The sequence below is a fragment of the Eleutherodactylus coqui genome, chromosome 1 (genome assembly GCF_035609145.1).
Source record: "Eleutherodactylus coqui strain aEleCoq1 chromosome 1, aEleCoq1.hap1, whole genome shotgun sequence".
Classification (NCBI taxonomy): domain Eukaryota; kingdom Metazoa; phylum Chordata; class Amphibia; order Anura; family Eleutherodactylidae; genus Eleutherodactylus; species Eleutherodactylus coqui.
This window is the reverse complement of record NC_089837.1, coordinates 490,339,495-490,356,429: the sequence shown is the minus strand read 5'-3', so window position 1 is coordinate 490,356,429 and position 16,935 is coordinate 490,339,495. Positions and strand designations below refer to the sequence as shown.

General features: G+C 42.9%; 1 protein-coding gene across 5 annotated transcripts in view; it reads left to right on the top strand.

Moving 5' to 3' along the window:
- Nucleotides 1–16,935, top strand: part of YAP1 (Yes1 associated transcriptional regulator) — a 71,676-nt gene that overhangs the window by 38,765 nt on the left and 15,976 nt on the right. For 3 of the 5 annotated variants that reach the window (XM_066586479.1, XM_066586469.1, XM_066586503.1), the window contains exons 3-4: nucleotides 3,376–3,488; nucleotides 9,717–9,818. In XM_066586479.1, the coding sequence (XP_066442576.1) occupies nucleotides 3,376–3,488; nucleotides 9,717–9,818 (215 nt within the window). The remainder of the gene's footprint in view (nucleotides 1–3,375; nucleotides 3,489–9,716; nucleotides 9,819–16,935) is intronic. The other 2 variants (XM_066586496.1, XM_066586486.1) reach the window with 1 other exon arrangement.

Sequence of the window (16,935 nt, the reverse complement as noted above, 5' to 3'; positions counted from 1 at the left end):
TGTGATCTTCCTCCGCGAGGCAGTGTCTTAGTGTAGCTACATGAATCCTCTTTCTCCTGGCTCGGACTCCTCACCCTCTGATCTCCCAAGGCTCCACTGTTGCCCTGCAACATGATCACTTAGTTCTGCTACTGTACTTGTTACGAACTTTGGTTGTGAAGCTAGGTTCGTGTTATGAGCTTGGTTCTGGTGTTGTATTTGTGACCCGAGCTTAGTTCTGGTGCCGTATTTATTTTGAAAGCTTGCACAAGCAGAATACAAGCAGACTGCCTATCAGTGTGGGGGAAGCATTCTGCACAGGGCGCCATTTAGGCTAAGGGCAGCACTGGGCTAATTCACCAGCACAACCTTGTCAGCCCCAGAAAGTCCTGCCAACTGATGGACATTTATCATTGTAGGTATTTTAGCCTGTCCGGTGGGTTTACTAGTCGCAGCCATGTGGCAACTTGTCTTCAGTTCATGGTGAAGACAAGGAATTAGTTTCAAGGATGAAACATTAGAGGGGTATTCCCATCATTGCAATGTATTCTGTACGTCATTAAATGGTGCATGGCCAGGAGCGCCGTCCGCAGGAGTAAACTGGTACTGCAGTGTAGGAATGACCAGGGCGAAGGGAAGACTTCTGCTATTAGCAGGCATGGACCATAGGGGACTTGGGCAGAGATGTTAACTGCAATCGGCAATAAAACGGACAAGTTGGAGCTTCTTGCTGACGACTCCTGGGACTCGGTTGTTACCATAGGAAGACTTTGAAGATATCCGCCACTCCTGAAACCAGTCTGGTATTGTCTGGCAAAACTCCAAATGCAGGACGCGACTCTTGGCTTCCATGAGGCTGAGTAATTTTCATTCTCGCAGCTCATTCTAACTCGAAACTGAACTTTAATAAACTCTGTGCTCTCAAGCACTTTATAGAGAAACGATAGCAACTCCTTTTTTTTTTTTCCCTCTGTTGGACGTGGCTCGTAGAGTCGGTTCTGGAGAAAGTGGACAATATACAGAATATCTTTTTCTTACTCCCACACTCATTATTTCTGACTTGTTGACTAGACAATGCCTTTGATTCCTGGCAGTGGTGTCAGTCACTTCTCACTGGACCCTTTCTGGAGCCTGGTCGATGTGTCGTGCTTCTTCTGCATGATGCTCGCCCAAACTGAGCGCCATCTCCACAAAAATGGTGCCCAAATCTATCTGCTTCTGGGCAAACCACCTACGATAGCCTGCCCACTTTTAAAGGAACAGACATTAGAAAAGAAATTAAAATATTAAAATTTTATACCATCGTGATAAGGTGACCCTCACCCTCCTCTTCCTCACAGCAACCCCTTTGGTCTGCAGACTGTGGGGCTCCCAGTTTATGTTTGTGATAAGCTATCACTTGCTGTGGTGTACTTGATGTGCTGTGTGTTTGGTGTACTGTTGAAAAATAAAACAAAAAATAAATTAAAAAAATTGCAAAATGGGTCTGACTTTTTTTTTTTAGTTTTTCCAGAAACAGCACAGCTTTTGACCATGGATTCTCTCTGGTACTGGAGCCAATCCCCATCAAATTAAATGAAGCTAAGCTGCAATAACAAACGCGGTCCATGAACAAGAGTGGGACTGTTTTGGGGAAGAGGGCCGGACCTTGACTTTATTTTTTCCCTTTCATCTAGTCTGCCTTTTATGACTGTAAATAAACGCTTAATGTTGTGCTGCCTGTGCGCTGAACAGGCTGTTTTTATTTGTTTTTCCCTCTGGTGGATAGTACAGACTGGTACGGAACAGAATCTAGTTTCTATCCATGTTTATAATTCTGCACTGATGCAACTGTAAAATGTGACAACACAAGAAAAATGGCTCACAAGAATATTTACTTATCGTAAGCTAGCGGATTTTAATGTTTGCAAGTCTTAAAGGGAACCTGTCTAACGTTCACGCCGCCCAAACCACAAGCTGCATGAAATGCCAACATGCACCCTCAGTACAAAGTGCAATGTGTGGTGCAGTGTGTTAAGTCAGCAGAAATGCAGTCCTAATCCCTCGCTCACGACCTGAAGGTTGCGAGTTCAATCCCTGAGTGGTTCAGGTAGCTCAAGGTTGACTTAGACTTCCATCCTGTTAAAATGAGTACCCAGCTTGGTGGGGGCTAATAAATCGCCGATCTGTGCGAGAAGACTCTGGAAGGAAGCCACCCAATGACTCTTCTCGCCGTTCTTTCACGCTTCGTAAATTGCTTTGCTTGAAACGCGGCAGCGTTTGAGTTGAACATAGTCTTCTGTACTGTGGATATCTGGTGGGATTTCATGCTGACTTGGCTTCAAGCAGCAATGAATGTTCTTACAGGATTCTTTTAAAGCTAAGAATTAGATTTTGGCCCATGCAAAAGTTTTTTTAAACCTTTTTTTTCAATTTGACTTTTTTTATTTTGCTCTTAGATCTAAACCGTACCATGGCTTGATAAGTCATTGTTGGCTTTAAAGGAGGGTTAGAAAAACATGGCTGCTTACTTTCAAAAACAGGACCGGTCTGGTGGTATAACTCTGCTCCATTCACTTTGATGCAGCGACGCTGCAATTGGAGACACAACCCATGGACAGGTGTGACGCCGTTTCAGGAGGGAGCCATGTTTTTCTAAGGGTCCTCTTTCACAGAGCTAGCTGTTAATCGTTGGAACAAGCAAATGATGACCAGTCACTTGCTTTCAAATGACGTTCAATTACATGCAGACAATTAACATTTTTTTATCATTCGTTGGCCTGTCAGGAGAGTAATATTGCTCATCCTGGGTCTGCGAACGACTTTTTTTTTTTTTTTTTTTTTTTTAAACACAAAACTGGGAAAACAACAACTGGTATTATGCCTGCATACAATGAACATGGAACGATAAGTGAACACATTATCATTCGTCTTTCAATCGTTGTCCGTGTTTGAATGATCATTATTCAATTTCACACGATCCAACGATTACTTGAACGATGATCGTTCCATGTGGAAGAGCACAGATTCTGGACAACCCCTTGGAATCATGCGTACGGTGGCTTCACATTTGTGCTCGGGGTTCTGTTTCCCTGGTTCATTCGGGAAGCAGGAAAGGGGAATCCCCATGGCCAAGCGGCTCCGTTTTAGGATGGAACTGAACAGCGCTAAACGGACCCAATAGGATCCATTCGCTTTCCTCTCCGGAAGAAAAAAGAAAACTGCACCCTTGCCCATCATTTTGCTGCTTTATTGCCCCATTTACCAGATATTGGCTAAGCATTGCAATCCTGTTTCTGCAGATGCCAAATTGTATATGCAGTTGTCTCTTATAATTGTGTGTTTGATATCTTTTTGTGTTTTTGGGTCTTGTTTTTCAGGCTTCTTTTTCACACATAGTCTGTTCTTTTCTTGCAGCCATATTGAACAAACGACCACATGGCAGGATCCACGGAAGGCTATGCTTTCTCAGATGAATGTTACTGCTCCTACCAGTCCTGCAGTGCAGCAGAACCTCATAAACCCAACAGGTATGTTGGGGTTTCCGAAGTCTACATTTCGTTGGGGATTGATGACTTTTAATTGTAGCAGAGCCATTTGGCATCAAGCTGTGATCTATTGTATAATGTCATGGAATTTGTGCATCTTAATGTGGCCTTCAGATACCGTTTGACATGGGGCGATTATCGCCCAAATAGCTGAAAACAGCAATTTCGGGCGATCAGTTGTTCCGTGTAGACACGGCACTGAGCGAGAAACGGCTCACTTACCAGAGTGGCTTTTGCTTTGTTTTTACCCAAGAGCCAAGTGACTATCAGCCGTATAAATAGCAAGTCATTCGTAACGCTTGATCTTGAGGAGGAGAAAGATGACGGACTGTAGGCACTACCCTCGTAGCGAAAGGATTAACCCAAGTCTTCCTTATCAGTTAATGGAGTACTATGTATTTTAATCTCTATTGAAAATTTTTTTTTTTTAGATTTAACTGCTATTCTATGAACGTATTGTATATCCCCCCCCGCCCCCCCCCCCAGACAGGCAAACATTTATTTATCATTGTTCCTAATTTTTACCTTTTTTTTTTAACTATTTTTAGTCAATCTTAAGTTGTTCTTCCTACCTTTTTTATTAGCAATCTATTTTACTAGTACCCTTTTCAAGCTTTTCTGAAGAAGGGGCTGCATCCTCGAAACATGTAACTGTGCTAGTTACTAATTAACTAATAAAAATGTTTGGGATAATTCCTTCACCGTAATACTGCTTACATTACTAGGGTAGCGCCCACAGTCTGCCATTTTTCTCCTTTTCATGGTCAAGCATTGCTATGCCCCATTACTGACGGTATTTGGACCAGCAACACCATAATCGCCATTGCTACCTGGAACACATCCTTAATTAATCTCTCCTCTTGGATTAAAATTTATGAACGACTGCCTGTTTGTGATGAATGGAGGCTGGTGGCCCGCAGATATCTCGGCACTTCGCCTTCTTTTATTAAAGGATTATTGCTTATTTGTGAAAGCACAAGAGAGATAGATGGCGGGATGGTTGTCGGACTCTTTAACACTCGACAATCACCCCATTTAAAGGTAACTTTAGAAATTAGGTGTTTGGCGAATGCTCATTCCGTAGACCGCTATTAGTAGTTTAGTCCTAGAAAACATAAATGGCCTTAAAAGGTCAACAACGTTTCATACAACTTGTATGTAGCCAGTGTGATAACTAGCATAAATGGGATTAACTCTACTAACCTACAGTGACCTCTTTGTGTTGACAAATAACTGTGCTGTCCACTAGGGGTCTCCCTTCCTGGCTGTCCACTACCTCCACTGTTAAGTGTGTCACTGGAGACAGAACCACTGCAGAACAGGAACTAGAGGAGTCATATTGCTCATAGAGCATATAGGAGGGGAGAGAAGGAGAGACTCTCAGAAATAGGACCTGCAGCTAATAGTGACTGTTTACTGTGTTTTAACTACTGAAATCGCATCTCCACTGCTCAGTACTGCTGTACATCCTCCGTGTGTGTGTGTGTGTGTGTGTGTGTGTGTGTGTGTGTGTAACAGACCAGAATCTGCCGGTCTATGCACAAGCTATAGAACACAGCACAGCCGCAGGCTTCTCCTACCAGTTCTAAGAGAATTGACTCAGCAATACACCCTGCAGAGAGAGAAATGGGGGAGGGGGTGGGAAGGCAGGATACAAGTCATATTATGGTCAATAACTACTTCTCATGCACATGACAGTGCAGTCTGAAAAGGCATCTAAAAAGTTAAGGTACCCTTTAAATCTCCAACAACATCTAGTATTGTATTGTCCTACGTTTTAATAACTAGCATGTCTAATGAGGTGGACATATTTCCTGGTGTTTTTCCTTCAGCTGCTTTATCTGATCTACAGGGCTGAAAATGTTTACTGTAAATACGACCCTATGGGCGTACTTGGAGGATAAGATCAATCCCACATATATCCTTTTCCTGACTATTTCCATTTGGTGATGTCTTTTACCTCCTGGTTCTTACTACCTTTTGTAAAGCTCCCAGTGCTTCATCGGTTATCAACCACACACTCGCTATTTAAGAGGAAGAGGAGAAGCCAAGGATGGCTGATCACGGTCTCTTCTCCTTGCCCTGTTAAATAAACTGAGTAGGGATGATTAAAAGGTCACTTTAGGCCCTTTCACATGGGCCGACAGTCTTTTAAACAAATGCACGAGCGCTGATTTAACTGCTAAGGTCTTCGGCGCTTGTGCAGAACGCTTTAACTGAAAGACTTGCCGCCGACTCGTGATCTTGTCGTCCGCTTCTCGCTCAGCTCTTCACCTCCTATGGGAAGTGCTGAGTGGGGAGCGTTTACACAGGACGAGAAGCCAGCGAGCCAACACGGTTTTTTAAGCTTATTGGCTGAAAGTAGGGGACCTGCTGAGTCTGTGGATGGAAGTGTCCTACTTGCCTTCCCCATCGCTTTCCCAGTGTCGGCACTAGAAGCCGCTATTCAGTGTATTGAACAGCGCTGCTAAGAAGTCCGCCCATTATAAAATTAGAAAGGAATTCAATACATTGAGCGGCAGCTTTCAGCACTGACAACATGGAGGTGGGGCAGCAACGACGGGGAAGGTAAGTTTAACACATCCCCAGACTCAGCGGGTCACCTACTTTTAGCCCATAAGCTTAGCGGGTCACTTACTTTTAGCCCATAAGCTTAGCGGGTCACTTACTTTTAGCTTATAGGGCTAAAAGTAGGTGACTGATTCCCTTTAAGGAAAATTATATTAAACCTGGAGTAGGGGTAGATGAACCACTGCTAACTTATGGAGCCATTTAGAGCAGCCGTGTTGGAGGTATGATCCTAGATGTTTTTACAAAAACAAAGGGTTGTACAGAATTAGAAAAACATGGCTGCTTTCCACTACGAACTGCAGTGCACCCGTCCATACATTGTCTGATTTTGGGGCTCTGCTCCATTGACTTGAATGACACTGAGCCCCAATAACTCTGGAGCCCTCAAGCGTACGTTGTCTATGGAAAAAGCTGCCATGCTTCTCTAATGCTGCACCTTAATTCATTCGAAAAGGATTGAAGAACATGGTGGGTGTAAGTCGTGCCAAGTCATCTTGCTCTTGGTTCCCTGGAACTTCTCTTTAGAGCTCCAACAAGAGTAATTGCCATTAACCATACGGCTGTAATGCAATGGCTATTCACACCTGTGTTGAGATTGATAAACCTGGAACTCTGCAGTTTAAGTGAACCGAACTTGAATCACCTTGTGGCTCTACAGCGCTCTTTGTTTTGGGTCTTTTGAACCGTGCAGGGAAGCGGAGTCCTATGGATGCTAAATGCTTGCTGGCCAACTGAATGGGGCCTAAGCAGTAGAGATAGAACTACTATTGCTGCTCCTTGGGTTGTGGACTATGAAAATTTGTCTCTGTTTTAGTGGTTGGCTGGGTTTGATGCCCCTTGCTGGTCAGACCTTCATTGATCATAAAGTTCTGGCATACCCTAGTGACATTCTATAATACAGATTGGAAATACCCCTGTCTCTTTTGTGTTGGAAGAACCATTTTGGATGTGTGTTCTGAGGCTGTATTCAGACTGGGTTCATGCTGCCCAAACCACATAGACCCATTGCTGTATATGGAGTTTTCTGAAACTATCTGGCATTTTAGAGTTATCACACTTTGAAGTTTAGCGCACTCTCCTTTTGTGTATAGAGAGAGTGCTCTGTCTACGTGATGTTGGCAGGAAGAAGTCTGCGCGGGCCACCTCTTTGACTCTATTGCAAATCAAACTTTAAAGTGTGTTTTTTAATTCTGAAACGCCACGGTGTTTCAGCTAAACGCATGCCCTGGGATCCCGGATTCATGTTCCCTTTGGTTCGGGCAGCATGAACCCATTGATGGGTTCTATTCAGGCACTCACTAATTGACCTGTCTGAATACAATCCAAGAGGGATTTTACAATGCTTTGCTTTTATGGTGTCTTTTTGAAGTTGACGCTGGGCGCTAAAACGTTTGTTCCATGACTTTGTCCTGAGAAGGCGATGTTTCTGGTACAATGATGACATGGAGTAAAATATTTTCCACACAATCTTAAGCAATAATTTTTTGTTTCGTTGAACTCTTGAAAACCAGATTCACGGCTTGTGTTACACGAGTGACAAGCTGCTATGGCAGAGAAGCCTTTGGTTGGTCCACTAGGTGCACTATCTTAAAGCTGCAATCAAAATTTTTAACACCCCCCCACATTGCAAATTAGGTGTAATGATGAGCCTCATGTGGCGCAGAGTGTAAGCTCTCGCTCACGACCTGAAGGTTGCAAGTTCAAATCCCAAATGGTTCAGGTAGCCGGCTCAGGGTCAACTCGAGCCTTCCATCCTTCCGAGGTCGGTAAAATGAGAACCCAGCTTGGTGGGGTGATAAATAAAAAAATTACCTGAAAGCGCTGCGTAATAAGTTGGCGCTATACAAATAACAAGATTTATTTTATTTTAATTGTCAAATTTACAAACTTTCAGCTATTTGCAAAAAAAAAATTAAACCAGAAAAATTTTAAATGGCTCAACACAACTAGTATAACAAGTGTTTTCTTCACATTCAACACTTGCTATTTTTAATGACTCCCGCAATCTCAGAATTATTTGCCTCGTTTATGACAAACGTCTTCAGTACTTAGAGCAGCATTTGCTGTTATGACCGTCTGCCATCGTGATGCATCGCCAGATGGCGGCTTCTCACAATGTACCTCAGGAGTCTTACCCCAGTTTTCAGGGGCAATGGCCTCTGGGTCACTGATATTCCTGGGTTTGTGTGCTGCAACCACCTTCTTCGCAACCCACCAAAGATTTTCTATGGGCTTCAAGTCAGACAGCTGTGACGACCACACCTGAACCTTCCAGGACTTCTGAAACCAAGCCTTGGTGGACTTTGAGGTATGCTTGGGATCATTGCCCTGTTGGAAGGTCCAATGACGTCAAATCTTCACAGAAGGCATGACACATTCTCTTGGTTTTCCTGATACTTGATTGAATCCATATTGCCCTTTACACACTACAGGTTTCTAGTCTCAGAGGACACAGAGCAGCCTCAGTGCATCACCGAGCCACCGCCATGCTTCACTATAGGCAAGGGGTTCTTCACAATATCTGCCTCATTCTTCTTCCAGATACACACTGTAGTTTTGTTTCACAGAATAGAATCACAAAATGACTTGAGCCTTTCGGAGCTGATTTTTTATTTTTTTTTTTGTCAGTAGAGAAGTTTGTCTTGGAGTTTAGCTGTGAAAACTACCTGTAAATCAATATCTTTGCAGCTTTGTAAAACCAGTTATCATATTATATTGCAAAATGACGTGTTACCACCTTATGAAGCATATAACTTTTACTTTGACTCGCTGGAATACCCCTTTAGCTTTTAGGACCACTCTCTTGACTTGGCCATGTTTCTAACGTAATCAAATGTCAGTCAGCAAAGTCCAAGCCAGTTCAGGTATCTGATATGTTTTAACTCAAGTACACCTGATACAATAAAAGCAGCCCTTGAATGGTTACATCAGGTGTGTTCGAGACAACACTTGTTTTTGAAAATGTGTGCTCTTATGATTGGAAACCACTTTTTAGATAAGTTGTGCTGCGCTATTTACATTCTGTCTTTTTATTTTTTTTATTTTTTGAAGGTTTAGAAGCTTGTTAAATCTAATTTGCAATAGGAGTTGAATAATGATTTCAACTGTAATCTTTATGGAACATTTACCACTATACACACCTTAATTAATGGACTGTTCGCTTGTACTTCCTGTAACAAAAATTTGTTACCTTCAATTTTCACATTTGCTTTGCTGAACCCCAACAACTTTTTGATGTTTTTTTTTACCCAATGGAAGCTGCACATGCGCCTTTCTCCGGATCATTTGCAGTGTACCAACATAATGGCTACCAAAAAACTGCTGTAAACCTACAGCGTTATCTGACCTTTGTTTCTATTAGATTTCTCTTGGGCTTCCCTCAATCAATACTTGGAAAATCTTTGTGATTCAATATCCTTTTCATAAGTTGAAGTATAATAACTAGAGATAAGATAAGTAATACTTGTGTTCATACAAAAGACGTTCGGCTTCCCTGTAAGTCCATTTTGGCATCGGGAAGTTTTGAAGGAACTTTTTAGAATATTTAGGTTATTATGGATTAGTAGATATTGTTCGTCCCTGTCCCAATATTAATAAAGATTTAAGCTTTAAAATCTATTTTTAAACTTTTTGTTGTAGGTCCACTTCCAGACGGGTGGGAGCAGTCCCTTACTCCTGAAGGGGAAGTCTACTACATAAATCATAAAAACAAGTCCACATCGTGGCTAGACCCACGTTTCGGTAAGAACTTTCTATATTAGCTTTTGCATCAACGTTTTTAGTAATGTTCATAGCGCAACTTTTTAGGAGCGCGATAATGTAGTGCAAACGTTGATGTGCTCCTTGGGCTTCGTAGGGTCGACTCGTGTGGACAACCTTTATGTTGCGGACAGCTAGTAGCCATTATGACTTGTTTGCATATAGAGTAGAAATAAATTCTGATAAATCGTTAGCCTGCTCCATTTAAGTGAAGTTGACTTGAATATCTTCTGTCTACTATTTAAACACTGCTGAACCGCCTCGAAGCCTTAGGCTGACCATATGCATTAGGTAGTTGTAGGCCAAAAAAGCAAACTGCTATCTCAAAGAGTATCCCCATGCATATGCAGAACAGTTGCGTTTGCATATCATTTCAATATAGAGAGAGCCTCTGGCAAACACCTGGCAGGGTTTACAACTCGGAGAACAAAAGGATCGGGCAGTGGAAATCCACTGCCTAATCCTTATCTCCCTCTACATCCTCTGGGGAGGGAGAGTTGGTAGCCCCCCATATACATTAAATGAACTGTGGTCCAGCTGAAATTGGTAAGTTTGACCAATCTACATCTGTGTATAGGCACTTTTTGATCAAGCTCTTGGTGTAAAGGAGTTTCCTTTTTTCCTTACAGATATGATGTTGCACCTAGGATTCGAGCACCTCAGCCTTTTCTCAGGCCACTGACGCAATGTTCATTGGTCACGTGGTCTGTCAGCAGTTCAATTCCATTCGAGTGATTTAGGAATGCCATCAATATCCTAATCCCAGACAACCCCTTTAAATATTATTGTGCACTAGTATCATGGGTAATATGCTTAATATTAATACCACTTGGGTTAGAACTTGGTTAGCAGCTTTCTGATAAGCTGTAAGAACTTCCAGTACTGCATGGTACCATATCACAGAGGTATGGACACTTGTGGGAGAATATCTCCATGATTGTTTTCGAACATCCTGACCATTTTTGTCTGCCCCCATAGACTTCCACAAGACTGCCCTACTCTGGCTATATACAATCTTGTGCTATGTGATATGAGCTGTGATATGAGAGCTGTTATTTATAGGGGTTTTGCGAGAATGTAGGAGTCAGGAATTCTGCAAAAATATTTATCCAAAAACAAAATGCCTGTTAATTCAACAGCCGCGTCGATGGTCCGCACAGTCTTTTTTTTTTTTTTTTTCTTGCTACGTGGATATATGGGCACGTCATCCACTGTGTAGTCGCAGCAAAGTAAATGAAGCCTAGCAGAGACCATCATCACGGGAGGATTTAACACATGAATATTTTTATTTTTTGTTTTTTTTATTTTAGCATGATTTTTGCTGCTTATACAATTTTTTACATTCTCTGAAAACCCCTTTGAAATGGATACTGGGGTCATTTGCTTCCATTCACCTTAAGATCTATTTTACTTCCATAGCCTCCTATAGTCTTGGCAGGTATATAGATGATATACATTCTGTGGATGCTGTAAGGCTGGTCATTGCGCCGCTGGTTTATACCTTCCCCGAAGCACTGAACTCAGATTTCTGTCTAATCCTCTTTTGAAACCTCATCTGCTGCGAATAAAAGGGCAATTGTCTTCTAGAATGCCAGCGTTTCAGTCACTCCAAATATGAAAGGCATTCGGCTATGGTGTTTGAACAGCAAGTGAAGTGAAGATTTCACTATTGATCTTCCTTGCAATGGTACTTGTATCAGCAGAGAAAATACAGCAGCTTGTTAAAGGGTTTGTCCGTTGTCTATATTGCTTTTTATCTAGTTACAGAATAGGAAATCCTAGCATTTTCTAACATGTATTTAACATTCTGCTCCCGGAGCCTATAGCGCCGTCGTGTCTGTGGAGAAGCTGCTCTTATATTTTCCACCATCTCTTCTGTGCCGGGGTTTTCATTTTCAGTGCGCGGACAACCCCTTTAAGTGTCATGCCTATTTATCATATGGTTCTTATATGTATTCCTGAGCATTGGCGTGCTTGTGTGTGTTTTTGTCCATCAATGCCAGATGGAAGTTAGTAAAGCTGTGTCCTCAGGGAAATCTTATTGCATGCTGCGCTATTTCATCCGGGATTGTATGCCAGATCGACACCAGAAGCTCCGAATGGAGCCTCCAGTGCAGAGGCGAACTCATCCTTGTTCTATTCTGCTTCACCATTGCCCTTGAGCAGCTTTAGGCAGTGTGTCTCCTTTATGGCAGCCTTTGCTGCAGTGACCTCATTGGTCATTGTAATGTGACAGCTTGATTACTGAAAAAATGTAATCCTCCATACCCCGTGTTTTTAAAACGGCCTTCATGTGGCAGTGAATTGGAATTGATCAGTTTTTTCCAGTGTTTTGTAGATAAAGCTTAATGATTGTATCGGTGAAAAGTTCTGCAGCTTTTGAATGTACTTTTCAATTCCTCGTAGTTCTTATCATAGAATGGTAGAGTTGGAAGGGACCTCCAGGGCCATCGGGTCCAATCTGTGTCTCTTCCCTTTCCGTTTCATCCCATTGCTTCTAGTCTTGTACAAATGAGAATAGGGCTGATCCCTCTGCACTGCGACAGCTTTCAGATATTTGTAGACAGCTATTAAGTCTCCTCTCAGCCTTATTTTTTGCAAGCTACACATTCCCAGATCCTTTAACCGTTCCTCATAGGACATGATTTGCAGACCGCTCACCATCTTGGTAACTCTTCTCTGAACTTGCTCCAGTTTGTCTGTCTTTTTTTAAAGTGGGGGGCCCAGAACTGGACACCGTATTCTAGATGAGGTCTGACTAAGGAAGAGTAGATCTAGACTCTATGCTTCTCTTAATACATCCCAGAATTGTGTTTGCCTTTTGGCTGCTGCATCACATTGTTGACTCATGTTCAGTCTATGATCTATTAGTATACCCAAGTCTCTTCACATGTGCTGCTGCTTAGCCCAATTCCTCCCATTCTGTATGTGCTTTCTTCATTTTTATTGCCCAGATGTAGAAGTTTGCATTTCTCTTTGTTAAATACCGTTCTGTTAGTCGCCGCCCACTGTTGAAGCTTTTCTAGCAGTCTTTGAATGAAAACGTTTAAATTGATTGTCCTCACATCTGAAGAAGATCCAATTGCATCCCATCTCAGCCACAGCTTTATTAATCAACAACTTTCTTTAAACGTAATGTTCATAGCTTTACCAAGTTTCCCCTGGGTCGAAGCACTAGGTGGACTTGCCTGGCAGGAGTCTGCCAAGGCCAACGAACCCCCAATGACTGTGGCAGATTTTAATCCTTACTGTGACATGGGGTGTAAAAACAAAAACACTACATAAATTATAAACAATAACCTCTTAGGACACGGTCATTTTTTTTTTCTTTTTTTGCCTGCCATTTTTGGTTTCCCTCTCATCTTTCACAAAATCTTGTTGCTGTAGATGTCTGAGAGCTTGTTTTTTGTTGGACAAGTTGTATTTTTTAATTCTACTATTTATTGTGCCATATGAAATACTTGTAAGTGAAGTGAATTGTGAAAAAGTATATTTGCTGTCTTTGGGGGTCTTGTTTCTATGGTGTACAGACTGCAGCTAGAATGGCATGGTAGCTTTATTCTGTGGTTCAGTATGTCTGGCATTGTGAGCTTTTTTTTTTTTTTTTGTCTGACTGTTTTGACTGTGTGGGATAAATAATGCGTTATGTTAGATCGGACGTTTATGGATGCGGCGATACCAAAAATTTTTCACATTCTAAATTTGGAAACCGTTTTGAAACTAATAGCCTTTATTTTTTATTCTGATCTATATATAATTATTTTTTTTAGTCCCTGTAGGGAACTTGCACTTGCTTTTATGTGATCACTCCTACCATATAACTTCGATAGTGTTCTATTAAGACAGGCCACAGGCCTGTCTTATTAGGGAGAAATATATGTCAGCCCTAGGGACAACTCGTGATCTCATCGCGTGGGGGTCGTTCGTCACCCCTAAACTCCATTTGGGGCTTTAAGGGGTTAACTGCCACAATCTGCATGAACGCTGCTGTTGCGGCCAAGTGTTAGGGGCCCTTAAAGATTAAACTAACATTCCACTAAAAAGGTGGGGAGGCAGAGTGGGAACAGACACCTCCAGAGCCCAGGTAACTAGAAAAGGAGGCCCAAATGGAAGCAACTGGGGAATATATACTACGTGGGGGGGGGGTTGCCATCTTACCGTTTATTTTTCCTATTGGCTGACAGGTGGCCACTACATTTTTACATGTCCTCTAAGGAAAGCGGGGACAAACCATGGGCTTCAGAGGGCTGATATGGAACTTTGGACAATCGAAAGCACACTACATCGCCCAACAGTCGGGACCTTTCACGACCTCCTGCAGTGCCATACAATATGGGTGCGCTTCATGTCACTTTTTATAAAAATGATTGACGCTTCGAAGCAGAAAAAATATCAAAATTGTGACGTAAAATTAGTATTTGTGGCTACTCTACTGGTTTCGTTATATACTGTGTCTCATCCAAGGCCAGCCCTTTTAGGCCTCGTGTCCACGGGGAAAATCAGGCCCGCTACAGATTCTAGATGTAGAATCCGCAGCAGGTCCCTCCTGCCCCGCGGACATGAGTGCTGAAAATAAGAATAAACTTACCTCTCGCACGCTCCGGATCTTCCCTTCGCCGCGGCGTCACGTTCTCTGCGTCGCGGCCGGATCTTCTTTCTTCGGCCCGGCGGATGCGCAGGGCACGTCGGTGACGTGCCCCGCGAATGCGCCGGCCCGAAGAAAAAAGATCCAGCCGCGACGGAGAGAAGATGGAGCCGCGGCGAAGAGAAGAACCGGAGCGGGTGAGTAAATTCCGAATTTTGTCTCCCGCGGATCCGGATGGCTTCCGTAGGCTTCAATAGAAGCCCGTGAGAGCCGTCCCCGCGGGATACCCGCACGAAAATGGAGCATGGTCCAGATTTTTTCAGGCTCCATTTTTAAAAAAAATCACTTTTATTGACCATCCGCGGGTATTTATCTACCGCGGGTGGTCAATGCATCCCTATGGGATGCGGATCCGTGTTCGGGTGATCCGCTGCGAATTTTAATTCTTCTTTTGCCCGTGGACATGAGGCCTTATAGTGAAGCCATTTCTCCAGTCTGGCTTCCGGGATGCGGCTGACTTTGCTAGAGAAGCCTTCTCTCGCTTGACATGTCATATTATATGGAGGCCATTCAGTGGCTCTCGACCCTCCTCTACAACACCCTCATGCCCATACGGGGTGTGTTTAAAGGGGGTTGTGCCCATGACGCTTCCCTTTTTATGGGGTACTGTTGTAGCAGAATAATCGGGGATTTTGTGACATTTGACGGTCCAGTCAATTGTAGTCAGTGTGGTCGGTTCGGCACTGGATTCAACACTTCCCTTTTCTTTTGTTCTTTTGCCCAGTCTGAGATCGGAGCCGAATAATGAAATGTTGTAGCGCTGGTGGGAATGTAGCCTGAAAACTTGGTACTCTGTGAATTATGTGTTTAATGGAAAGTTTTTGTGCACAGATTACACCGGACTCCGTAAGGCTGTGTTTACACGGTGCCGTGATTTTTAGAGGCAAAATCCATGAGTAAAACATCCACATCTGAACATACTGTAACTATTGTCTGGTGTGTCTTTCAGCGACTTTACAGGAGGGTGTGCGCTTGAGCGAGCGTGAAAATGAGCAAGCAGCAAACAGTCATTTTTGCGCTAACCACTTTCTTTCCGGTGACTATTCGCATGGTAGTTGTCCTTTTTAAGGCCACGGTTGGCGGCGTACAGGCCACTGTAAGTGGCACGTTTTCTGCAGAGGGCAGCTGGATCGGTAATGCATTTCCCAGCCTTTCCAACTTTTGTGGCCTATTTCCCCTTGAGTAAGATTTGTGAAGAATTTGGTGCCTCTTGTGTGTGTTCCCTGCAGCCCTTCTGCTAACATCTCATTATCTTGTGATCTTAATTACTGTTTGCTATACTGTAGGCATTAATTATCACTTGCACTCCCCCTCCTTCCATTCTTTTGTCTAGGTGCAGAATGTTTGCCATGAGGTAGATGCTTTAATTAGTGGGTTGTCTTTATTTTGTATATTTTGCTCAAGAAAATCTAATCCCCCTCCTCTCCCCTCCCGCCCCCATATCCTGATTTCCCCTCTTTACCAGAACAAAGTTTTTTTGTTTGTCTGCCTGTGAGGTCTGAGCTGCCTGGGTACAGCTTCATATGCCAATCAAATGCTTTCCAGATTTGCTGGGCTATGGGAACCTGACAGGAAACAGACTAAACCCCGGCTTATAATAATATGAAATTGACTTATTTACTTTTTAACGTGTTCTGAGCAAAAGGCAGCGGGATTTTCCAGGAAACGGGAACTTCTAGTAACTTTTAAAAATCTTTTACAAAGTTTATTCTTGCTTCCCAGGTTGTGGACTGTCAAGCTGGATCGATTTTTGCAACCTATAGAATAATACCGGAGGGTCCAAAAAACTTTTTTGCCTCTGCATGGTGTACTGTTATGAAACTCAAAAATAACAAAAAAATTGCATCTGGAAGTCCAGTTATGCGTTGGTGCCGTATTTGGTCATTTAAAGGGGTACTCTGTCTTCTAGTAAAGGACGTTTAATAGATCGATGAGAACTAGTAATGTAAGGCATGCAACGGATATATAAAATGTACCCTGTAAAGCTGTGTTGGAGGACTTTGTATGTTCTAATATAGTATGTTGGGCCGAAAAAATACACATGTTCAGCCTATCACCTCCCAGTGTTTATCCAGAGAGGCAAAAAAAACCCAATGAGGTAGAAGCCAATTTCCCCCGTTAACCCTTTTCAATCCACTGTCTGACGTCTAAAGACATTATGATTTAAGGCTGTACAGCTCCGATGTCGGAAGACATCCGTCGGGGTTCTCTTACTGTATATTGCCAGCCTCTCTGCTGTCAGAGCCCATCCAACGTGTCACCTCATGCAGTACTGGCTTTAGCCAGCAGATGGCGCCGTTGTATAACGGCAGAAAAAGAGTAAGCCCCCTAGGAAAACCAGGATACAAATTGGATTGGAAAGGGTTAAAGGGAGAAAAAGGTCCATCCCGACTCCAATCTGGAAATCGGCAAAATTACCTAGATCACTGACCCTTCTGAAGTTATTAATGATTA